The 24,715-nt window shown below is 27.6% G+C and overlaps 1 protein-coding gene across 15 annotated transcripts in view; it reads left to right on the top strand.

Annotated features, from left to right (window-relative positions):
- Positions 1 to 19,462, top strand: part of heph (polypyrimidine tract-binding protein 1 heph) — a 174,313-nt gene extending 154,851 nt beyond the window's left edge. For 13 of the 15 annotated variants that reach the window (XM_035095795.1, XM_035095751.1, XM_035095707.1 and 10 more), the window contains 9 exons: positions 5,531 to 5,582; positions 7,205 to 7,263; positions 9,637 to 9,868; positions 10,002 to 10,222; positions 11,362 to 11,395; positions 12,384 to 12,476; positions 12,579 to 12,795; positions 12,881 to 13,022; positions 13,126 to 19,462. In XM_035095795.1, coding sequence (XP_034951686.1) covers positions 5,531 to 5,582; positions 7,205 to 7,263; positions 9,637 to 9,868; positions 10,002 to 10,222; positions 11,362 to 11,395; positions 12,384 to 12,476; positions 12,579 to 12,795; positions 12,881 to 13,022; positions 13,126 to 13,194 — 1,119 coding nt within the window. In that variant the 3' untranslated portion in view covers positions 13,195 to 19,462. The remainder of the gene's footprint in view (positions 1 to 5,530; positions 5,583 to 7,204; positions 7,264 to 9,636; positions 9,869 to 10,001; positions 10,223 to 11,361; positions 11,396 to 12,383; positions 12,477 to 12,578; positions 12,796 to 12,880; positions 13,023 to 13,125) is intronic. The other 2 variants (XM_035095733.1, XM_035095724.1) reach the window with 2 other exon arrangements.
- Positions 19,463 to 24,715: the final 5,253 nt, after the last annotated feature.

Genomic DNA, 24,715 nt, shown 5'->3' with positions numbered 1-24,715 from the left:
TTATCTACCTGTCTATCTTGAATTGGGTAAAAGAAAAACCAGCATTAGGGTTACTAAATCATTCAGCCCAGATGGAAATCAGATGGAAAACAACAAGCTTTTCAAGTAAAACTTTTTTTAGCCATTTTATTTAATTCTTACAGTTTTTCAGCACTTAATATTCAACAAAGAATTCATTTTATTTTTATTACGTGACAATTTTTTTATTTAGTGTAGAAAGTACTGAGAAATGAATCTAATGACAGGATTCGTAAAAAAATGATGACATTCTTTATGAAGAAAAAAAGGGTCCATGAAATTTTTTTCGAAATTTATTAGAATTTAAGTTCTTTCCGTAACACTTTTGAATAAATATTTTGAATTTTAGCAACTAACGAATTTTAAGTGAACCAGTCCTAGAAAAATTTTATTAATATTAAAATAATTAACAATGACACTATAAATAGAAGAATCATGTAAAGTTTCTAAAAAAATTAACTATTATAAATTTCGATGATTCATAATAATTAGTTAGTTTGACATTTAGATGAAAAGAAGAAAAATTTTTCATGAGTATTGTTTTTTGTTTTCATCATTCCAATTATCCTGTGGATCAAGAATTTTTATATTTTAGTCATTTTGTTAACCATTCATGAATGCTTTGTATTTTTTTTAATTAGCTTTCGGAGCACAATTCAATGTTGTGAAAAATTCTAATAAATGGTGAGAAACTTACTACAATAAAGTTATAATCAAACTTTAGTTTTTGATTATAACATGATATTTTCATCTTCTAATCATGAATAATATTACTCTATATCCCTAAAAATGTTGATACCATTTCAGCATTAAAAATATTTCAAAATGATAAATATGAAAATGGTTTTTCATGCTTCAGAACTGTGAAGAAAAGTCGAAAGGCAACAGAGAAAGTGCGAAAAAGTATAAAAAAATAATTGTCCGGTATAAAGGAGAGAAAAGTGTGAAGCATTAATCACAAGTTACTCGGGTTCTATGATTAATGGATTGATGTCGAGTGCTATATGACGTTGGTGGTATAGGCATCGACCATCATGAACATCACGATGTTCCGCTTCAATTGTTCCAGTTGCTCTTGTTCCCGCGTGGAATCAACATCGCACCTGTGCACGTGGCTAACAAATGGACTTTGATAGCATGACTGAGCAACGATCTTGAATATACATATTCTTTATATTTACCTAGACCGCAAATTGGTAGAATTGTATAGTATTGGTAATGTAAATGTTATTGTACATCAGGGCATTATTACATTAAACTCGAGCACTTGATGGCTCCAGAGAACCATGTCGATAATTATACACATCTACACAAATTAATAACTGTTGCTCTAATCAATAATCAACGGCATTGACGTAACTCATGATGTCATGATGGTATGTTTGTGCGATACATATTGCTGTGAGTAATTCTCAGTGTCAATTTTATAAATCGCTAGATGATCTCCAGAGATAAGAGAACACAGACGTATTGACGGAAGCTAAAATAAAGTGTTATTAAATTGAAAGTTTTATTATTTATATCAATTCATTAAAGCTCTATAAAAATCGAATTATTTTTAGTAAATTCATTTAATGTATTGACATGTTTAATTATTGTTTGGACACAAAGGGAAATGAGCAATTGGTTATTAGTTATAACTAATTACGGTTTCCAAAGATAATTAATTATATCTATTGAGTATTATTCTATTCAATTTATCATTTCGAAAATTAAATTAAAATAATATGTATGTTATAAAAGATAACATTTTTAATATTATTAAAAGTATAGAGTGATTTTTATCTAAACTATGCTTTTAGATCTATTACAATGGAAATTTCTATGGCTTTTAGAAAATTCATTCATAATTCAACATTAACTTTTTTTTAAATTTTTATTTTTAATTGTAACATGATATACGAAAAAAAAATCGACTAATCATAAGAATGAGTTTAGTTGGAGTACATGTAATCCCTTTTTTCTTTCAATTAAAATACACATAAAAAAAACAAATGAAATAAAAAATAACCAGTAGCAGAGTACAAAAAATATGGAATTATTTAATTCATACCCAAAAACTTTACTAAAGGCATAACGGTGCTTTTAGAATGATATCAAACTGGAAAGCAAGCTTTTAACTAATTAAATAAACAGTTGACAAATGAAAAATAAAATTTGTAAATGACAAAATATTTGAATTTAATTTAACAATACTAAAACTTGTCTCAACATTATTTTTTTTTATAAAAAAAAAATTTTCACTTTATTTATTTAGCAGCAGGAAAAATCGTAACAGGCTTAGTATTTATTATAGCACGTTTAAAAAGGTTACTGAAATTAACATGAATTCAAATATCCTAACACATAAAAAAGGGGTTGCAGATTTATTAAAGAATGAATGTGTTTTTAACTCAATTACTTTTTAAGGGTGGGATGAAAATTACTTCATTCATAGAATTCTTCGTCGTAATTTAAAAATTTACTAATCAATTTAACTTACAAAGAGATTTTTTTTTTATATTACTCTGCTCTATAGCTTGAATTAGGATTATAATGATCGAGCAATAGTCTTAAGTATTCTCATAACCTATCTATTTATTTATAATAATTTGTTTGTAAATAAACAGAGCTTTTGAAGATATTAGTAACTCTGGTACCATTAATGAAATATTTAATCGAGTTTTCATTTCATAAATTCATTTTTCTTCGTATAATTTTTGATGTACTAAAATTAGAATTTCCAATTTTTATGGTAGACATATGATTGTTGAAGTCATTAATGAAGTTTTGGCAGTTATGTGACTACCATAAGAGTTGAGCTATGGTAGAATTCACAATTATAATTTTAATGTATTAAAAACTATCCAGACGAAGATATTTGAATGTAAATTATGAGATTAACGAGAATTTATTTACATCCTACAGGGAATTTCATTAATATCTTGCCATTGCTATGAGAGTCCCTAAGCTTCTTAAATAATAAATAAGTCTTAACAGTTCAAGAGCTGACAATTTTAATCAAGTACATAGAATAGAAAAAACTCTGACATTTTTCGAATACTACAATCAAAGTGTTCTTAAATAAACCAGTCTCAAGTTAATCCAAGAAGTTATATAGAATTAAATACACATGAGTATTATTACCTAGAAAAAATTACCAAGTTGTTTGCAATAGTCATCAAGTGTTTTGGTGATATCTTATCAAACAAGATGACAATAATTCGTTATTAATATTTTTACTACACAATTCTAAAAATGAATGAAAAAAATGACAGTACTAAAAGGCATTATGACTGTTGAAAAGTCCGATATGAAAATAATTCACTAAAATATATTCACAAATAATCTGATGAAAATGAAAATATATTGGAAGAAAAAATATGATCAATTCAGGTCTGAAAAGGTTACTTGGGGATATAAATAAAATAGTGCAATTAATTCCAATTGAATGAGTAGGGATGAAAAGGATATAGGGTTGGTAGGTTTTTCTTTAACGGATGATAGCCGTGGTTCGATGAAAATATCAAGTGAGTTTGGGAGAAGAAAAGGAGGAAATGAGAGAGAACGTGGTGGCAGGAAGCTATCGAGTCTGGAGAAGATTGCTCGCGTGCCGTTGGTTTTCGTTCGATTTTAGTGTTCGGGGTCGAGTGAAAAATTCTTAAGCGCACATTCAACGTCTCAGTGATGGTTTTTCGATGCCGATATCTGGCCATTGGACCTCCTAAGATATCGCGTCCGGTAAACAACGATCAACTCAAGCCAAGTAGAAATAAAATGACACGATAAAACCATGGAGAAAATAATAATATTACAAAAAAACGTACGGGTACCTTGCGTGTATCTATACACTATACATCCTAAACTCTTGCTACATATTTTTGTACGTAATATATAAAATATATACTACCTCGCCAGAGACTAGAGGATGTTCTTGTGCAACTACTAAACGACCGCAAAGGTAGATTCACGCGAGAAATGCCCACCCTTGAGTTGTGTGCGCGTTTTTCTGTGCCAAGATGATTTCCCACGGGATTTCAAGTAGGTATACGCGCTGGGTTAAAAAGAGAACGAAAGTACGTAAAACGGAAAGGCCGTTGTGTGCCAGTTACTCGATTTTGTGAGAGCCAATTTTATCGGGATTTCGTAGGTGTTATATAGAAAGAGAGATTTCCAACAGTAATTTGAGATATAAAGCTTTGAAAATACGTATACGTCATTGATAAAATGATTGAGAAAACGTTCGAGTTTTTTTTTTTTTTTATTATTTTAGAGTTTTACCATTTAATCACATCAATTGATGGTCACTTGGTGAGAATGTCTAGGTTAAATGCGGTTGACTGATGAAAATCGAAAATTATTATTATTGAACTCGATTTATTGTGCTGAACTCATCATCACACTGAACGAAAATTGCAATGGTAGCACTTTGATTTACCCCGGCATACGAGTATATGATTTAACGTGAATAAATGTTATCGTGATTTATAATAAGATATGCAATATTATTGACAGATGGATCATTTTAGCCATTTTGCGTATTTTAATACTTTTATTGTCATTTTTTTTTCACACATTTAACAAAGACATGGAATATATTCAAAATATTATTATTTTTGTAATATAGTGTATTTGTTTGTAGAGAGAAGAATGAGGATAAAGTGTTCACTGGGCTACTACTCTTAATAGAACGTTTGCAATAATAACGGGCAATATCGCTAATGACTGGCGTTATTTGTACGAGCTTCAATTAAAAACACACACGTTGATATAATTGGATGGTCCAAATGACGATGGAAAAACCCAAAGGGGGAAAGTGCAGTGTAGCAAAACACCCCTTTCTCTTTATTCCCCTCTCTCATTTGTATCATATTTTATTTATTCCATTTTTCGTCCATTAGTGTATTGACAAATTATATTATATTTTCTGTTTTAAATATGAAACAAATGATCAAGCAACATGAAGCATCATTCCATTATTAATTATATACTAGCAACCAAATACCATATCTAATTGTAATGCAATATTTTGGGAAATTTTATTTACCAAAAACATCAAGACTAGTGATCAGAATAAATATGAAAATTTATCTAGCAACCAACGACCCACGTTGTCATCGTCTGATCTAACTGAATATGACAATTAGTGTAAAACAGATCATGGTTGGCAATTGGTGGGTGCGATAAATGATACGTTTGTTAATTTTGCCTCAGGCCGACTTGCCTGCATTGCTTTCAGCTGCATATGAGAAACTATCTCTCATATTATAAAGTGAGATAGAAATGTACAGGTATGCAACCAGCAGGTCAATCTCTGCGGTGTTGCCTCTGTACTATTTGGTTGATCCGTTCAGCCAGTTGCAGCTACACGTACGTCATTTCCACTCTCGTCTATCATACATAATCAACCCCGTTTTCCTCTAATACTCAGCATAATTAATTTTTTATACTTTTATTTTTTATTTTATTCGTTATTGTATGCTTTTTTTATGTCTGGATTTTAGTCTCAAATTTTTTCGCTTTTTTGTTACAGATATTTACACGCTTTGGCAAGGTTTTAAAAATTGTTACATTCACCAAGAACAGTAAGTTTATACGATTATTATTACTTTTATCATTATTTCTATGATAAAATAATTGTGTATAAAATTTCGGTAAAATATACATTCAAAGTATTTTGATGATATTTTAAAATGAATAACATTCTATTCAATGATTATGATACATTATTATGATGATTATTATTATTATCAAAGCAGTTGTTTTTAGTTCCATGAACGAAATGTAATGAAACAAATTACGTAGGAATGTTTTTGTCATAAAAATATATAAGTAATTAAATAAAATATTATTTAATAATAATTGAATGAGAGAAAGATTTGGATAATGTAGGAATGGAATGTAGGAAATACAAAGTAATAGAAATTTTGAATGATCCAATGAACAAACGATTTATTTATAGATAATGAACTTTACTAGTGGTATGCTTAAATAGAGTAGGATAAAATTGTCAGTTATACTTAATGAGTTATTTAGTTCAATTTAATTCAAATATTGCCCAATAACATTTAATATTAATTAATAATAAAAATTTTTTTAAACCATTTTCAATTGAATGTAATAATTTTATCACAAAAAAATATTATTTAATTAATTTTATCATAGTATAATTAATGTTATCGGAAATATTTACTCTATGTATAAATTTATTTCTTTCAATAATAATTAAATATGTTCACAAGTAATTTATTTATTGAATATTACAGTAATCTATGAGAAATTAATATTACCCATTATTGTTCTTCTTTTATGAGTAATTTGGAAATTGGAATATTCAGATGAATATTAAACCAATTCGAACCCATATGTTTCATCACATAATTATGCATTTTTTGATATTATATTTTAAACAGCATTAAAATGTTTTTAACAATAAAAAATATTCACTCATTTAATAACAGCATACCATCAATGAATAATTTAGGTATAATTAACTGGTTAATTTATTGTGCCCATTAATTGCACATAAATTATGCATTATTTTCATACATTTTATAGCTGGACAAAATGTGCTCCAAAATGAATGTATTTTATAGACATTTTATACACAATTTAATGTGAGTGGTTAATATTATGTTGTGATGTCATTCCAAATGTTTTTATATTATTAAATTTTTTTTAAATTATTTTTATTTAACAATGTGTAAAAAAAAAATATGTGTTATATATATTTTGAATTACTAGAATTGTAACAATGATATTTTCAAAATAATTTCTACTATAAAATGAATACAAATTTTATAAATATTGCAAAAAATTAAATATTCTGAAAGTTCATAATAAAATTCAAAACTATTTTCTTGTCGAAAGAGTGCTCATAGAAATAAAAGAAAAAAAAAAAATTAAATTAAATTTCTATTAAAACAAAAATTAAATTGTTTTACGAAATTGTTTGATGTTATAATGAATTAATTTTTATAAGGCAATCATAAAAAAATCAATTTATTAAAATATTTTCCGACAACTATTATCTTAATTTAAGAAACGGAACTATAAGTAATTGCGTAATTTTTCAATGTAAATGATGAGTTTATAAAAGACATTGTCATTCAAAGAAAGTTGGTGAAAGTTTCGACAAATTTAGTTGGTAAAGTTGATTTTCGTAGATTGACACAATGATTTAAAACGCTTTTTTTCTCCATTTTAGGTACATTTCAAGCGCTCATACAGTACTCGGATACAATAGCGGCACAGAATGCTAAATTGGTAAGTATATTCCATTTGGTTACAGTTTGGCCTCTTCAGCCCCTTAAATTTCCGGTGCGCGCATATATATACACACACTTTGCTTCTCCAATCCTTTGGGAAAGATAGATCAGCTTGGGAATATTCTTCCGGCTTGACTGCGCCTCTACTCTCGCACGTGATGTGAATTATGCAACAGCCTACATTTTCGGGCCTCACATTCGCAAATCGTGTGCAAGAATTATCCGATTAATATTTAAATATTCATTTCAAGATTCCAATTTTTCTAGCCAATTTTTTTACTTCTTTACTTTTTATTATTTATTTATTTTTTTTTTTATTTTATTATTAAATCTAAGCTTAAAATTATTGTCTTCGTACCAACGAATTACAACAAACGAGCCTAGCCTCTAGCAATTTTGCTCTTCAAAGATTTTAATAGTCTCGAAGTCGTTGGGAAAATTCTCTCTTTCGTTAACCAAGTTGCAACGTGGCTCGTTGTGCATTGCCTAAGGTTAAAGTTTTCTTTCCCTTCGCTTTGCGGCTTGCCCCTATAGAACAAAGTCCTTGTGATCTTGTCATTATTGAACAAGTATGCTCTGTCTATTTATATAAAAAAATCTCCAACTTTAAAAAAATATAAGATTTATAAGCTTATTAGCAATTACTCGGACTTGGATTAATATTTTCGTAAGTTTTGAATTTTATTCTTATTTAAATACTAAACACATTTTTCTTATTTCTAAAAGGTTTCTAAATTTTATACAAATACATTTACCAACTTTTTTTTTTCAATTCTAATTCTGTAGTCTAAAAATAATTCTTTCATTAAACATGTATTTAGTACAGAGAAGTCGTGCTAAGGATCAATAATCTTTAAAGGATTCTATTTCTTATCGTTTTACAAATTATGCTTCTAATAAACTTATTTTTAAGCTATGCAGAATCAATTAAAGTAATACTAATTGAAAACCAATTTAAATCATAAACCCAAAAAAAAGTCCAGTTGTATATTATTTTTATTTTAAAATATTGAGGCGTATTAAAAATCAGATTTATTTTATATTTGGAATAAAGTTAAAAAATATTGACGTAGTCAGTCTATTGAATATTCTACATTTTCTGAAGTTTCTAAATATTGAAGTAATGAGTAAAGCCATATACATCAAGAAGTGAATGCTATATGTATATTTAATTTCCATTATGCATCGTAAGTTTTTATAATTAATCCTCCAATTTAATTGGATATATGATAAGACCATCATAGAATTAATTAACTCAAATTCTAAAGATTTCGTATTATTAATAACATTTTTGAAATAAAACCAGACATTGATTTTATTTTAAAAGAATTTTTATTCAAATCTCATTTAACAATTTAGTGATTTTTCAAATAAATAACTTATTTATAATATAATGTTGCATATTTTCCTTTATTTTGTTGAAAAAAAATTTCAAAAATTTTAGATTGTTTGAATTGTACCTGATAATACTGTTATCAATGCAGTATAAGGGTAATGTTAAACAAAACAACATGCAATATAGCCGCCAGTCTCTTTGTGAATAATCATTTATAATTACTCTTGTTCACAGAGAGTGTAGAGCGTATTGAATTTTCTATAACTCGAAGTTACAATTCCCTTCATCTTTATTTATACCACTATTGTTCTGAAAAAAATCACTCGAAAAAAAAAATTGCAACTTTAAAAAAAAAATGGAGAAAAAGTTTAAAATGATTTATTTTTATGATAAATAAATCAATTGAAGCTAAAATTACATTATTCAAGCATTATTTAATAAAAAGAATTTTAAATAAACGTTCATTTGAGTAACTTCTTTACACTAGTAATTTCAGTTAATTAATCAATTCATTAATTAATTACTCAGTTAATGACTTGACGATACTAGAATATACAATATGACATTAGAAACATCGCAACATACTAACTTTAGTTATTATTTGACTAAAATTTAAATAAAATAAATGTGAAATTGAAAAAAGTATAGGATTATTAAACAATAGGTATACGATTTACTATTGAAAATTAACTACAGCAATAACAATTAAATACAATGCATTATTATATATGAATATGCGCATATTTAATGATATAGACTGAACCACGTTTGAAAATGACCAGAACTAACATTGAAGCATACAAAACTTACATGTAACAGAGAGTAGAAGTCAAACAATAAAGCTAGCATGCGTTTTGGCACAATTGTGCGGTCAGCAATGTGCCTTTGGGTTATTAACGAAAATCAAATAAACGAATATAATACAATTATTATAGTTGCTAACCCATATAACCCAATGTTTCTCTATGTTGTCCTTGAAACAATTCAATTTATTTAAATATTTCATTGAAAAATCATTATTTTCATTTATTTCAGACTCTTGATGGACAAAACATTTACAATTCCTGTTGCACACTCCGTATTGACTTCAGCAAGATGCAGAGCCTCAACGTAAAGTACAATAATGACAAATCAAGAGACTATACAAATCCAACATTGCCTACAGGTGATCCCAATCTGGATGCAGCATCGCTTGCACTTGGGGGTGAATTGCTTCCCCAGCTTCTTCTTGGCGCAGCTGGCACACAGCCACGAGCACGTTTACCTGGTAAGTATTTTTTTCAGTTAACTTGTACTTTTTTTTATCTTGCTATTTTACCCGCTTCTTTTTCATTTATTATTCACGTCAATCAATCAAGTGGATTCTATTTTATTAATGTAACCTCATGAATTACCTGAAGTAGAGTCAATTACAGGGGCGCCGAGCGTCCTAGCATCGCCATTCGCTGCGATGCACGGGCTACCATCACCACTTGGAGGACCTTACGGTAATGGTGTAGCACCAGGTGGAGGAATAGCTGGTCTTGGTGGATTTAGTCTTGGTGCTGGTGCTTTGGGTGTCAGAGTTCCAGGCAGTCCACAAATATCTTCAGTGTTGCTCGTCACCAATCTTAATGAGGAGGTAAGTCAATCGATCTTGTCTACTCTCATTATATTTTTATTTTTATCTTTATTTTTATTTATTACCTCAACATCCCATCCACTACGTCGCCAGTTGATACGAGACTCTTTAGCATATAATGTCATGCTCTAAAAGGAGCATATTATTGAGTCCCATGCCTCGATAATTTTGCTTCTTAGATAAAAATAACATTCTCATTTCCTTCCTACATATTATATCCTTATTGTTATCCCTTTTTTTTCTTCCTTATTTTTCCTTTTTCCCTCACCTCCTTTATTACCTATATTATTTAGTATATTTTCGATACGATACGTGAGCTGCTCGGTACGTACGTCGTTTTACCAATGAATAATAAATTTAGAATCTCAAGTAGTAAATTCTTCACAGTATATTTCGAAGCTAACAAGACAGATTTCCTCATCGAATATTTAAAATGTACCACTGATTACAAATGTACCGAGTATAAAATTTATCACTGATGTCAATAAAGTTATATTAAAAGCTCAACAAAAAATCAAATATTTGAAGAGGAAATCGATTGTTTAGTGCATATGTAAATCCTCGTATTTGTCCGAACATAGATACGATTTTGAAACACGCATTATAAAATTCACCTAGTCGTCATCACTACCCTATAGATCCTCGATTAATCGTAATGCCATGACAACTTAATGCCTCGTGATGCCCGAGCTGAGTATTTTATCTTTTATTTTATTTTATTATTTAATATTTATCATTTTTATTTTTTATCTTATCTATAATTGACGTATATTATATACATAGTGATATAAAAAATTTAAAAAATTGCACGGGCATCTCGATTTAGATTCCAAATGTTATACATATATCTCGCAGCTGCAACTTGTTACTATTACTATACTATTACTGTGTGTTTACTACTATTCGTTGTGTTTGCGCACAAGCTTCGCGATTATTTCAATTTTCACTTTACACTTTATCTCCTTACTATAATTCTGTAGTCACATTTTTCAGTTTTTTTTTTTACCAAAAAATAACCATAACAGCAAAAATAAACAATTGAAATTAATTTAAGAAACTTGTGCGCTATCACCCGTACTATACATTAAATTCTATGTACTCGCTGACTACTGACTGGACTCTGTCTGTTCTCTGTGTAGATGGTCACGCCTGACGCTCTCTTTACCCTGTTTGGTACGTCTCCACATTTATATTATTAATTATATTATACCATTAATTAATTAATTAATTACTTATTATATCTAAACACTTATTATTGATTATTCACTATGTCAAGTCACTACTGTTTCAATATTTGTCATAGAAAAAAGTCATGCAAAGCGCAATCTAGTTTTATTAAAATTCATCAGACGTAATTGGAAAAAATTTTAAATATTTAGTCTTATCAAACAAGTCGTGTAAACGACTTTTTTTTTTATAGAACACAATCACTGAATATAAGAATAATAAATTTTTACATTTAAAAATTTATCAAAAGTACTGGAAAAATTAAACAAAAGATAAATATTAGTATAAATAATAGAATATCAATAAAACATGAAACACAAAACTTCATAATATTTCTGTTAATCATCTTTAAATTTTTTTATTAATTTTAGTTATTTAATTTTAATTATTCCACTAAATTTCCATTATTGTCGTATTGATTACTATTACTGTTATTACAAGATTTCTATAGCTATATCTATTATCATAGTCATAATCAACGGTACATACTTAACGTTCACAAATCTTCTATTTCTAAACATTACATATCTTTTGAGATTCTTCACCAGTGATTTATATTAATAATATCAGTTTTCGACGCCTTCATATTGACATAAGCTTTTGCTTAATAATTTTACGTAATTCCGTAGGAAGCGCCATTTATTACCGAGGTGCTCGGCGCATTTATAAAGTTCAATAGATTATCCATGACATTGTTTAATAAATTTATCCTTAATATCATTGAATGAATCAGAAGCCGAGCGCCTCTTGCATGAATTAGACCTCGGTTCGATCATAATCCTGATATTAATTTGCATAATTTTTTTTTATAATGAGAATTGAAATTAATTAATTATTTACACGTAGTTTTTTTTTTTAATTAAACTAATTTAGTGAATTAGATTTCTTTTTATGTATTTAACTGATTTATATATTTCAAATATTGCGCATGTAGGCGTTTATGGGGATGTACAACGTGTGAAGATTCTTTATAACAAAAAAGATTCAGCCCTCATTCAAATGGCTGAACCTCATCAGGGTCATTTAGGTAATTATACTATTTAATTATACTTCAACATTAATTGAAAATAAATAAAAGTTAATTACATAAAATTTAATTAATATTCGTTTTGTATTTTATTTTCAACAGCAATGACTCATATGGACAAGCTCAAAGTGTTTGGAAAACAAATTAGAGTCATGTTTAGTAAACATCAAACTGTACAATTACCAAAGGAGGGCCAACCAGATGCGGGTTTAACCAAGGATTACACCAATAGTCCTCTACATAGATTCAAAAAGCCGGGTTCTAAAAATTACCAGAATATCTATCCACCAAGCGCAACTTTACATTTATCAAACATTCCGTAAGTTGAATATTGCTTTTTTATGATGAACCTATTAGATTATAACGACGACAACAAATAATTTAACATTATTATGATTTTTTAGTGCCACTGTAACTGAGGATGAAATAAAGGATGCTTTTACGCAGAACGGTTTTACGGTAAAAGCCTTCAAGTTTTTCCCGAAGGATAGAAAGATGGCCCTCATTCAGATGCCTAGTATGGATGACGCAGTGGCAGCTCTCATTGTATGTATTTCTTTATTTGTCTTTTTTATAAAAATACTATTATGAAAATAAAATTATAATATGTATAGAAAGACATTTATGTGGGTTTCATATATTTTTACAGAAAATGCACAACTATCAGCTTAGCGAGTCTAACCATCTGCGAGTTTCCTTTTCAAAAAGTAACATCTAACAAGAGAGATCATACTTCGAGGCTCAGTGGTTGCAGCCGTACACCCTTGTTCACTACTGGCATTCTAGTACTCTGTATGACTGATAAATCTACTGACTTCACAAATGGTTCAACGATGGATTTTCTATTGGTACTACAAACCCTTTACCATCTTAACAAAGCTAGAAACTCGCCCATTCGTCAATGTCCTTTGACCGTAACAATTCAGGGAAAGCTTGATCCTCTTCTAGGTGCTTTGCGGTTTTGTTGGTCAGGTTGTCACATTCCGAGACAGAACAAATGCGTGTAGTTTGCGAAACATGTTGCCTGATTACTTTTTTTATTTATTTACTCGACAAAGCGAAAGACGTGAAAAATATTTGAAAGAATAATCCTTTTAAAAGGAAAATATGACACAGTTTTGTCACTTTCTGGATAATTCTGGCCTTTATGAAAGAGCTTTATCAAGTTTCTAACAGTTTCGAATTCTCTGGTAGTTATTTTGATTGTCTGATTGAAATTGTAATGGAAATTAGCTCAACGTTTTGACAAATTATGTAAGTTCCTACTTCGAGATTGTTGTTTCCAAAGAATCACAATTATCTCGTGTTTAAATGGATCTGATGAACTTGCATGTGAAGAGAATACGGAAGAAGGGCTTGCCGAATTAATCAGTTTAATTAAACTCTTGTACAGAATCCACATGTATATCATAAGATACATATATATTTTACAAGTAAATCGGCCGCACTAGCGCCCACAATTACTGGTGATTATTATTATTATTATTATCGTTAACATTATTATTATTAATGTTATTATAATTACTAGAATAATAATATTAATAATACTGATAAAATGTTTATCATTATTAATAATATTATTCATTAAGATTTTTTTAAGTATTGTGAGACAGATGAGAGGTTCTTGTTATTTAAAACCATATAATTAACTTATATTATCAGGCAGTCTCCATGGCTTTTTCAAGGTGCTACTATCGTTTTATTATGCTAATGAATGATTCCTGGTATTTTGTAATTAAACGATAGCCGCAGCCATTGAGAATGTTTTGATACAAGTGATGAAATGAAAATGATTTTCTGTGACATGATCTATTTTGAACTGGTAAATATCCAGTATTTCATAGTCAATCGTTGCATTAAACGTTGACAGTGAACTTTTCATTAAAATGTTAACTGAAGTAATACAAGACGATCGTGCTATTATTTACATAAATTAGCACATCTGAGGTACAAAATAAATCAAATCAATCAAATTCTTTAACCGTCTTTTGTTCACTGGCAATGTGCACGATTCTGACTGCAGCTAAATACAAGAAATTTTATTATTTATAACTTTTGATTAAAAATAAGTATTACACGCACACACAATCGCCGATACATCAAAGTATACAAACGAACATTTTATTTTTAGTTTTTCCATTTTATTTCTATTTTAGATAAAGAGTATAGGTTTTTAGTGATATTGTAAAATAGATGAAATGATAACGAGTAATCGTTTAACATATCGTCGTTCCAAGTTTGAATCTAAACAGACACGTTTGAATATTTTGTTGCACTACAAACTTGACAGAGATTGAAGGATCAATGTAATTATACAAGAGCTTGAATATGATTTATTTTATGACAAATTAAAAAAGAAAAATGTTTCACAGATGTTTACGTTTTAATAAAAAAAATGAATACCGTCTTCCATCGGCAGCTCAATTGCTCCATTTACTATTTTCCTTCAGTCTTTGCTCGTGTCGGTTTTGTGACAAATCGAGATTTCAAACGAGGTGATCATGAATCTGGAAATATATAGTCGTGTAAGATATCAGTACGTGCATAGATGCATTATGATAGTTAACAGAACGTAGTTATTTAAGACAGGCCCAGAAGGAAAATTCTGAATCATGATAAAAAGATAAAAAATGATAAATATTTTATTCTCAACTGGCCTGATGATATATAATGAAAAAGTAACATTTTAATAGCCTCGATTCATAATTTTTTTCTTAAACCCAAGTATCATTAAAAGTTGATAGTAAAATGAAAAACAAAAAAAAAAGAGAAATGCGATAAATTTTATTGTAAAAGTATTGAAGACGTTTGAAGATTATATCCTATAATTAAAAAAAATTTTAAGTAACAATAATACGTGATAATGTCGTTTTCGACAATTTCCAACAGTAAAAAAAACTCGATTTATTGTCGCAACTAGATAAGTTTGTAGAATGCTCCAAGTATTTTGCGACAGTATTCGGGCAAGTCGCGAATTTAAGCTAAAAAGCAAACTCAATCTTTATAATACGCTAAGCAAACTGTACATTTTGTCTAACCGATATGACATGCTCTGTTGGAGTCAATTACATTTCAATGGTACTGTAAAAAAAAGCGCGTGAATAACTGTGTAAATGGGAATGAAAGCGAATATTGAATGTTTGAATAATTAAACAGAAAAAAAAAATAAAAAATTATATTATAAGCGAGTGCCGGCCCGGGCAGTAGTAATTGTGCCAAACTAGGCTAATTCTTAATTTTTTAATGGGACGTACATTGGTGATACCTATAAAGAACTGAGTAATATTTGCTAATCCGGAAACTATGTATTTGTATTGACCAATTTGCGTACAAATAATACGCATTTAAACATCATCAGCCGGCATGAGCGAACGGGGCCAGTCTTTAAATCTATGATCTGTATTTTTAGAATCTCCAATCGTAAACTACCCTTTTACTTTCACATTTAATTGTGTCATTAAATAATCTTAAACATTCTTCTTATCCGGAATTGATTTATGCTTTTATAATTAGAAACACGAATAATGTCTCCAAACACCTTATAGCATGCGCACAAACGAAATAATCATAGTATTATTTTGCATACAACGGCGATTATTTTTATTATATTTTTAACTGCTTAAATTTATTAATTATGTTTGCTATTATTGTAATGATTTTAATCATAATTATTCTTATTATTACTGTAACTATTATAACAATTTTTCTTATTTTATATTTTTACTTTTTAATTGTCTTTTACTTTGAATCATTCAATATACCATTTTTATTCTTTTTTTGTCTTATCCCTTGGTGCGCATTTCACCTCCTTCCTTAATTATTAATCATTTTCGTGCTTCCCATGTAATTTTAACAACCATATATTTATTATCGATTTTACTTTATTTTTTTTTTTTTTTGTATTTTCATATTAATCAGTGTGCGCGAAATAAACTTCCTAATTACTTTTTTATAAAAATCAAACAAAATGTTATCATAAATTCGCATTATATTTTCATACAAATTATTGTGTCATAAAATGTAACAAATAAAAATGAATTCCTTTTAAATATTTAATCAATAATTAACAACTAATTATATTAAAGAGATTCTATTAATGTCAGACACAATATCTCAGTTTTGTTTTATTAAAAAAAATACAGGGTGGTTAAAAGTTCTTCCGTTTTTATTATTTGAAAAATTTTTTAATAGAAAATAAATAATGAGAATACGCCCTGTATAAATAATTAGCTGGATTGAGGGGGGCCGATGTGAGAGTTGGAATAGCCAGCACTCGCTAAGTGGTGTAACAAATATATTAAGTGAAAAAAAAATTTTAATGTCAGCAGGCCGTGAGTCTATTGATCGTACCTTACAAGAAAGGACAAATATAAAGAGAGAAAAAAAATAGGGAAGATGAGACAATTTTATTTAGACTGAAAGTATGCGCGTTGAGAAAGTTCAAAAGATTTCATACCCAGATAATTATAGATAAAATTTATTTACTGGCCAATTGTGTATAAAGTATAAAAAAAAATCAATTTCATATTGCAACATCTTTATTTGTGTATTTTAACGGGTAAATTCAGCACGCGCGCGTATACCCCTTAAGATATATTTGATATATTTAATGATGATGGGGGGTATGTCTCAGGTGCAAAACGGCTGCATTTCTATATTATATATATTTTATTAATAAGTGATTAGTCTACGGTACACTGTGAATTATTACAATTAATGGAGAATTATATAAAAATCTACACGATTATATTGTATATGAGGTTGCATTGCATATTCACACTTATCACCCAGCACATGCATTTTATTCGACTGAAGAAAAAAAAAAATAACAAAAAAATATCAATGACATAAATATTCATTAAAGTATACCCATTATTATCTTGTTGGTTTCAAGTGACAGTCAGGGTACAGAGAGAGTATAAAAATTTTTTAAAATTGATCGACGTGTAATTTATAATCAATCACCTCATTAAGATGGGTGATAATGTTTTGCGGACAAAATTTACAGTATAATAATTAGAGTTTCACTCGACTTTTGATTAATTGGTAATCATAGAAACGTTTAAATATTAATTACTAACGATCATAGTTAAAATAAATTTAAATGAGAAAAAATTTAAATTTAACGTTGGACATTGACCAAAAAATTTCACATAATAATCATATATGATTATCTATAGAAATTGTAATAAAAATTTAGCGAGTATAAAGATGTATTATTTCACTTAAAAGAGAAACATTGTATAAAATAATAACATGTGGTATTATAAATCATGAGGGATTGGGTGTAAGTTTGAGTTAAAACAATTAATTCTTACATATAAAAAAAAATCATGGTATTATCTATAAATACTGTAGCTAACATAGCTATTCTATATTCTATTGTACTACTATAAATTTATCATTTTATTCATATTATGTCTGCATCAGTGTTAAAGAAAAACAGAAGAAGAGGTATGAGATATGACGTAGATAGCCTAGAGATTTTTCCAAATACGTGAATATTAAATATTTACTCGAGGTTTACACATTCTACTCGAGGTTTCTGCTCGCGACCCTACCCCCCTCCTTTTCACACCTTTACATCAGTGACACTTTTTGAAGCATTCAAATCCCTTTTGGATAGCAATCAAGTGAAAATAATGAAAAAGAAATGGGGTTTAAGATTATTAGACAACAAAAAAAAAAACATGTATCAAACTAATGATTAGTCATAATTAATAAAATTATTATCAGCTTCTTTTTTCAAATTAAAAAAATAATGTGCATATTTAATGACAATCACTCTCTAACCGATTAAATGAAAAACTAACAGCCCCAAACTATTCAAGCTGCCACGCACTTCTCACCTATATTTCAAATACTTGATTATTTTTTATTGATGATCACTAATGTCTTCTCTTTTAAACTATAAATAATGACGGCGTTCACTTAATTATTATTCCTCACGCCCAAAAAGAAACTTCCAATGACACTTAAATATTATTGTATTAGTCTTCATAAATGTTAAACAAATGCCGCCGTCATATTTCGCTTCTCATTTTCCTATCGTCTTATTGCCCTTCTTTTCTATAATTCCCGGTAGATCAAAATGTGCCCACAATGTTTATTGCTGATCCCACTGGATTCTAATTTTTGTAATTAAATGTGTAAAATAAATATTTTTACTAGTCAATTGTCATTGCACTCTTGAAAGAAAATTATAATAAATAAAGAGTAAATTAAAAAAAAAAAGTGATTAATATTGATATATAGCTATATTAAACTATTTAAAACTTTTTTTCAACCTCCTGTGTGTGGATCAGCATGACAATGAGGGTCCTTGACTATCGGTTTTGCCCATTGGATGAATATAAAAAGACTAAAATAATAAGTTATAAAAATCATTATTGGGCCAGGAATTGCGTTGCAAATCACAATCAGCTCAGCTCCGGCAAGACAAATCATTTTTTAAAAAGAGAACAATTGTCAGAGCGGGCGTTTTACGGTTAAGCTCTTAGTAAGTTCATTAGGTTTAGTAGATGAAAAAAATAAAAAAAATCCCCTCGAAACAAATGACGTATCTCACTTGAGATTAAGTAAACAAAAATAAAAATATCCCTCACAATCAAAGTCATAATTGTTAAGAATTGAAATGTACAGAAACTGTATTAAAAAACATTGCAAAAGATAGAGAAAACAGATGAAGCATATTTAAACAAGTGGGTATGAATGTACAAAAAAAAATAAGCATAAAATTATGGAAATAATTCACCTCGAGTGATTGCGCGTTTATGTTTAATGGAAAAAAACAATAGAAAATAAATTACAAGTTGCAATGTCATCTGATGCAGCAACTGATCATATGATCGAGTAGATGATAATATGTTAGGAATAAAATCCACGTATAATTTTATGATACGTGAGACTGCGTCACTTTTTTCTTTTTTACACCTAATATATATGTAATAAACAAAAATATATATAAATATATAAATATTAACAGGCGTACGCGTACAAACATATAAATATAATGACACAAATTCACCTCTACAATTGTTCTTCCTCAAAATCATGCTGTTGCATGATTAATTATTATAAAACTTTGCACGTTAGCGTACTATCTTGTATATACAAATATTAATGACTGAAATTTCTTTAAATTCCCATTAAACCCTATTGTTTCTTTCACCTTTATGTACGATTTTTTTATTTTTTAAATCTATTATATAATGAATGATTATTGAATGTTAATGGTGAGCCAGATTGGGTCAGACTACACGAGATGATTAATTCGAAGAATGAATTATAAATAATGAGAGAAAATAAAAAAAACAAATTATTAATTATTAATAATAATTAATATTTAAAATTAAAGGGGGGAAATCTAAGGTCGATAAATTTCTTAAGAATGAGTGAGATAAACAGTTAATTTGTTTTAAACTGTAAAACAGATCATTTAAAAAATTTTTTAAAATTTTCCTTGCGCCTGTTGTTTATTACATTATACTACTATAAACTGTTAATGTATTATTACTGTCTGTCAATTTTATTTAAGATTTTTTTTTTCTATTTTTACACATTAACATTATTTTTATTGTCAATTATTGTAAGAGATTTAGTATTATTTTTACCTATGTTAAGCCTTATGATTTATTTTAAATAACTAAGCGTCTGCTTGATTTTATATGAAATGCCTGAATTTTTTTTTATATAATTCACATGATTTTTAAATGGAAAAAAAAAACAATTGTCGCTTTTATTAATAATTACAGTTGTTTCATTTTTTCAAAAAAAGAATTTTTTCATTTATTTTTTTTTTATTACATTATTACTATATTATTATAATTACCACCACTATTACTACTATTATTCTAATTATAATAATTACTACTATTATGTCTATTATTACTGTAATCACGATAATTATTATATCTAGTATTTTATTGCTACTGTTCTTACTATTGCTACTGCGACTATTTCGTCTTCTTCTTCTACTATACTTACGAATTACTATAATAATTCCATCTAAATTTATATGATTATTATTATTATTATTATTAGTATGTCATTAATGCTTATTCGTTTTATTTCACTATTAATTGTTCTGTCTCTTTTATTCGCAACTGTAGCTATCACACACATACACACACATACATCTTTTTGTGTGTTTTTGTATTAAATTTCTGTCTTAATAATTTCTTTATTGTCGTATAAAAAAAAAATCATTAATGCAAGTAAAAAATATATCTATCCAATTTGTGAAATCGTTTGATTTTATGTTATGTGTTTTTTTCACTACCTCTCCATTAAAATTAATTATTTCTCCAAGCTTATTCTTAAGTTGTATTAATTATCGTATATAACTATTTTTAATAATTTTTTTTTAATTGTGTTTGAGTTTAAAAAAAGAAATATTTACTTAAAGAGTGCGGCATAAATAACTCACTTACGCACAAGTTCGATCGAAAAAATCGTTACGAATTGTGCCTAGATTAAAAATGTATTTTATGGGATCAACGTCATTATCTTCTAAATGAAAGAAGTGAAAAAAATAAGTAAATAAATAAAAAACAAAGGTCGTATCGATCTAACTACTTACTATAAATAAATGTATCATATTCGAAAAAATGTATATCATGTGCAAATGATCATTTTGATTAACTTTTATTTTGTACTTTATATATTTCCAGCATCCTAGGGTAACGCAATGCAATTAAAAAAAATATTACATTGATAAAATTTCAAGATTGTGACAATCGAACTGTGATGCTTAATAGATCAGTCAGCAGTTGATTAGACTTTTTATAAAGAAATAATTTGCGTTATCCTTAATGCTTTTAAGATCATATCTATGACATTACATATTTACTTGCTATATTTCACACTTTACTACTTATATGTATCATAGAATAATGTTATAACTGATCTGTACCTCTATAACAATCCATGTACCTATGTAGCTCTGTTCTTTATATCTATCTGTATTAATTATACATCGTAGTCATGTATACATACATCTTTATTATATACATAATCTATAATGAGTTTTCCTTGTCTTTTCTCTCTATTATATTCTCAACGTTTATTACTTTATCCATCAAGTCTTTCAGAAATTTATCTTTCTTTTTCTGCATCTTCTTTATAGCAACTGGATATCATGAGTATGTATGTTTTTATAATTAATTTTTTTTTTTCCACAAAATAAAAAATGGTTTGAAGAATATCGCTGCCTATATTTGGTATCATCGACTGCCAACGGCCTACTACGTCATATAGCACTTTTTATTTTCTGTTACAGTGAGATCGATATAGATATCTTCCATAAATAGCTCAGTTAGTCTATTCACAATACACCATCATTCATACACATTTTACACATTGGCACGTGCACGCGTGCGCCTTAAAAAAATGACATTGCATTTGCATCAAAAAATCACATATATATGTTAATATAATTAATTGATTAATTGATTGAATATAGTTTACAACATCACAAAGAGATATTGGTTAATCAATTAATGGATCGTTAAATAAATTCTGATTATTATTATTATTATTATTATTATTATTATTATAATATAAGAAGGAGATTAATAGTAAAATGCGGTGTAAATTATATTATATAATTGATTAATAAATAGGTTTCATGAGCATAAGATCGTTAAAAAATACACGAAAATTATCGTGAGTATATCCGAATTCATCAAATCTCAAAGTTCCAACAGTCAATTTCAAACATAGAATTAAGTAAGGAAATTTAAATAATTGTTAATAACAATTAAGAGATAGAAAAGAATTGAATTTTAAAAAATAACTTTTATTGGAAATCGAAGAACCTAAACACAGTTAAATTAAACTGTGAAAATTTCCATCGGAAGTTCTCTATATTTCGACTACGCGAAATAATTTATTTTTTCGCAGTCCATTCGCACACTAATATTTAAATAAATAAATAAATTTATTTAAAAAAATATATGTAATAATAAATAATAAAAAAAGCAGTAACAAAATAAAGTAAATTAATAATTAAAAGTTCTTATGTAAAGAGTGATTGAAAAAGTATGGAGATGTACTAAATAACTTCATATCTATCAGAATTCAAAGTAGTGTATTTCGATATTGTAGTGAGAATCGAATGTTAAGAATAAATAAAAATAGTTATGCATTATGCAGGTTTTAGGTTTTAAAAATGTCATGTAATAGAATGAATAATGTCGTATATGTTTTGAGAACTAATCGTAAATTCAGATTGACTTATATTGACTTATATTTCTGATGGAAACTGAAATCATTGACAAAAGGAGAGAACGAGAGAATGTGTGAATGTTTGGATGAATGAATTATTGAATTATATCTATTACTAAATGTGTGACAATGGAAATAAAATAAACACAAAATATTCCATGAGTTAATGTGAAAATCGGAACAAAAGATTAAATATAAATTTGTATTATATAAGATGAATCTAGTATCAATTAAAAAATAATATCAAATTCCAATATATATAAATAGATAAAAAAAAATATATATATATATATATATATATAATTGAATAAAAAAAAAGATAAGAGCTATAAGTGAGTACAGAACTGCGGTAAAAAGCTCACAAATACTAAAAATTTGACCGCAACAAAAATTAATAATATTATATAAATATATATATAAAATAAAAAATATAAAGTGTTAAGAAATGGAATAAGTTGAAATTGAATAATAAAATTCTAGAGAGATTTTTTGAATCGTAACACGCGATACAAAAGCAGTGTTTTGTTCGTATTTACAACAAAATAAAATTTTAAAAAATAAATAAATAAAACCGCCCAAAAATATTATTATATTTCAATTGCGACAAATTACATGACAGTATAGGGTAAAGACAAAATTGCAAATATCATTATGTATAAATACATACAACAAATTCGGCTGGATGATGTAATAATTTTATTACTGATATTGAGCCACGTGATGCTCATCCGTTAAATATTAAATTACATTTATTAATTATTATAATTAATATAAATGTTCATTTTATCATTAACATTATTATATTATACTACATAATGGAATCAGAATTTGAAATTAAGGTAGAATGAGTCAAATTGTGGACGTAGAAAATGACAAAAAAAATATCCAAGCTGAATGTTACGACTGTGTTAGAATTCACATAATAATATATAAAAAATATTTAAAAAATACATATTTAGATTTCTATATAATGCATATGAAAATATGATAAAGTATAGGTAAATTGTGTATAATGGATAAAACTATGACGGCAGGAAATGATTGTGAAAAAAACTGATATATTAATAATAATAGAAAACGTGATAATCAATTATTACCACGAATTAGTAGGTTCATTAAGATTGTTAGTAGAAATCGTGATTAACTAATCTAGTGATTATTATTGTCATGACAATTAATTATTATTTTTATTTAGATGTATATTATGAACCATTACTCCAAAAAGTCAAGTTAGAAAATCTATCAATGATTTATATAATTATTTGAGATGAATTAAATGATATAAGCGAGTAAAAAATTGAAAATTGTGATGAGGCCAACAGGAAATAAAAAAAATTCCTGTTGAATCGATCACAAAGTAAGCATACTAAATGAACAAGTTGGCAGACTTTGGATTAATGAAGCGATCAACTCGTTCACGTGGAAGCTGGTACGAGTCGTTGAGTTGAAAAATGTGCGGGAGTATAAATTCGACTGTCACGTACATAAGACTTTTTTATTTCTCCTCTTTTACTATTGCACCAAACCTTCTGTGTTACTTCCAAATCGACTGACAATTTTCTTTTCGTAACTCTTCTATGTCGTGTAATGGCCTCGATATGATCGATCACCACTAGTTTTTTAGTGACATATTTTTTTAGGTATCCAAAAATTTATTAGATAAGTCAACATATAAAATAGTTCGTCGACTGCACCACTTGTCATGTTTAAGAGCAGCCCATTTCATCATAATTTTTTATTTGTCAACCTTTCCTTTTTTTACACAACCTTTTTTCATTTTTTTTACTTTTAAAATAATTAAATTCGTTAGATAATTGTAATAAATAATATTGTTCTCTAATTATAATGTTATACATTATTATAATTATGAGTATTATTTAATTGTTAATGTTATTATTCTTATCATTATTACACAGGAATTTCATTTAATTGCTCAAATATCTTGCATTATTTTGTAAAAAGAATAAAGGAAAAATCAAAAAAAAAAAACATTTTAAATAATTAAATAACTA

This window comes from Chelonus insularis, unplaced genomic scaffold (assembly GCF_013357705.1).
Source record: "Chelonus insularis isolate UGA/USDA-ARS -01 unplaced genomic scaffold, ASM1335770v1 contig_116_pilon, whole genome shotgun sequence".
Taxonomy (NCBI): Eukaryota; Metazoa; Arthropoda; class Insecta; order Hymenoptera; family Braconidae; genus Chelonus; species Chelonus insularis.
This window is presented reverse-complemented; position numbering and strand designations above follow the sequence as displayed.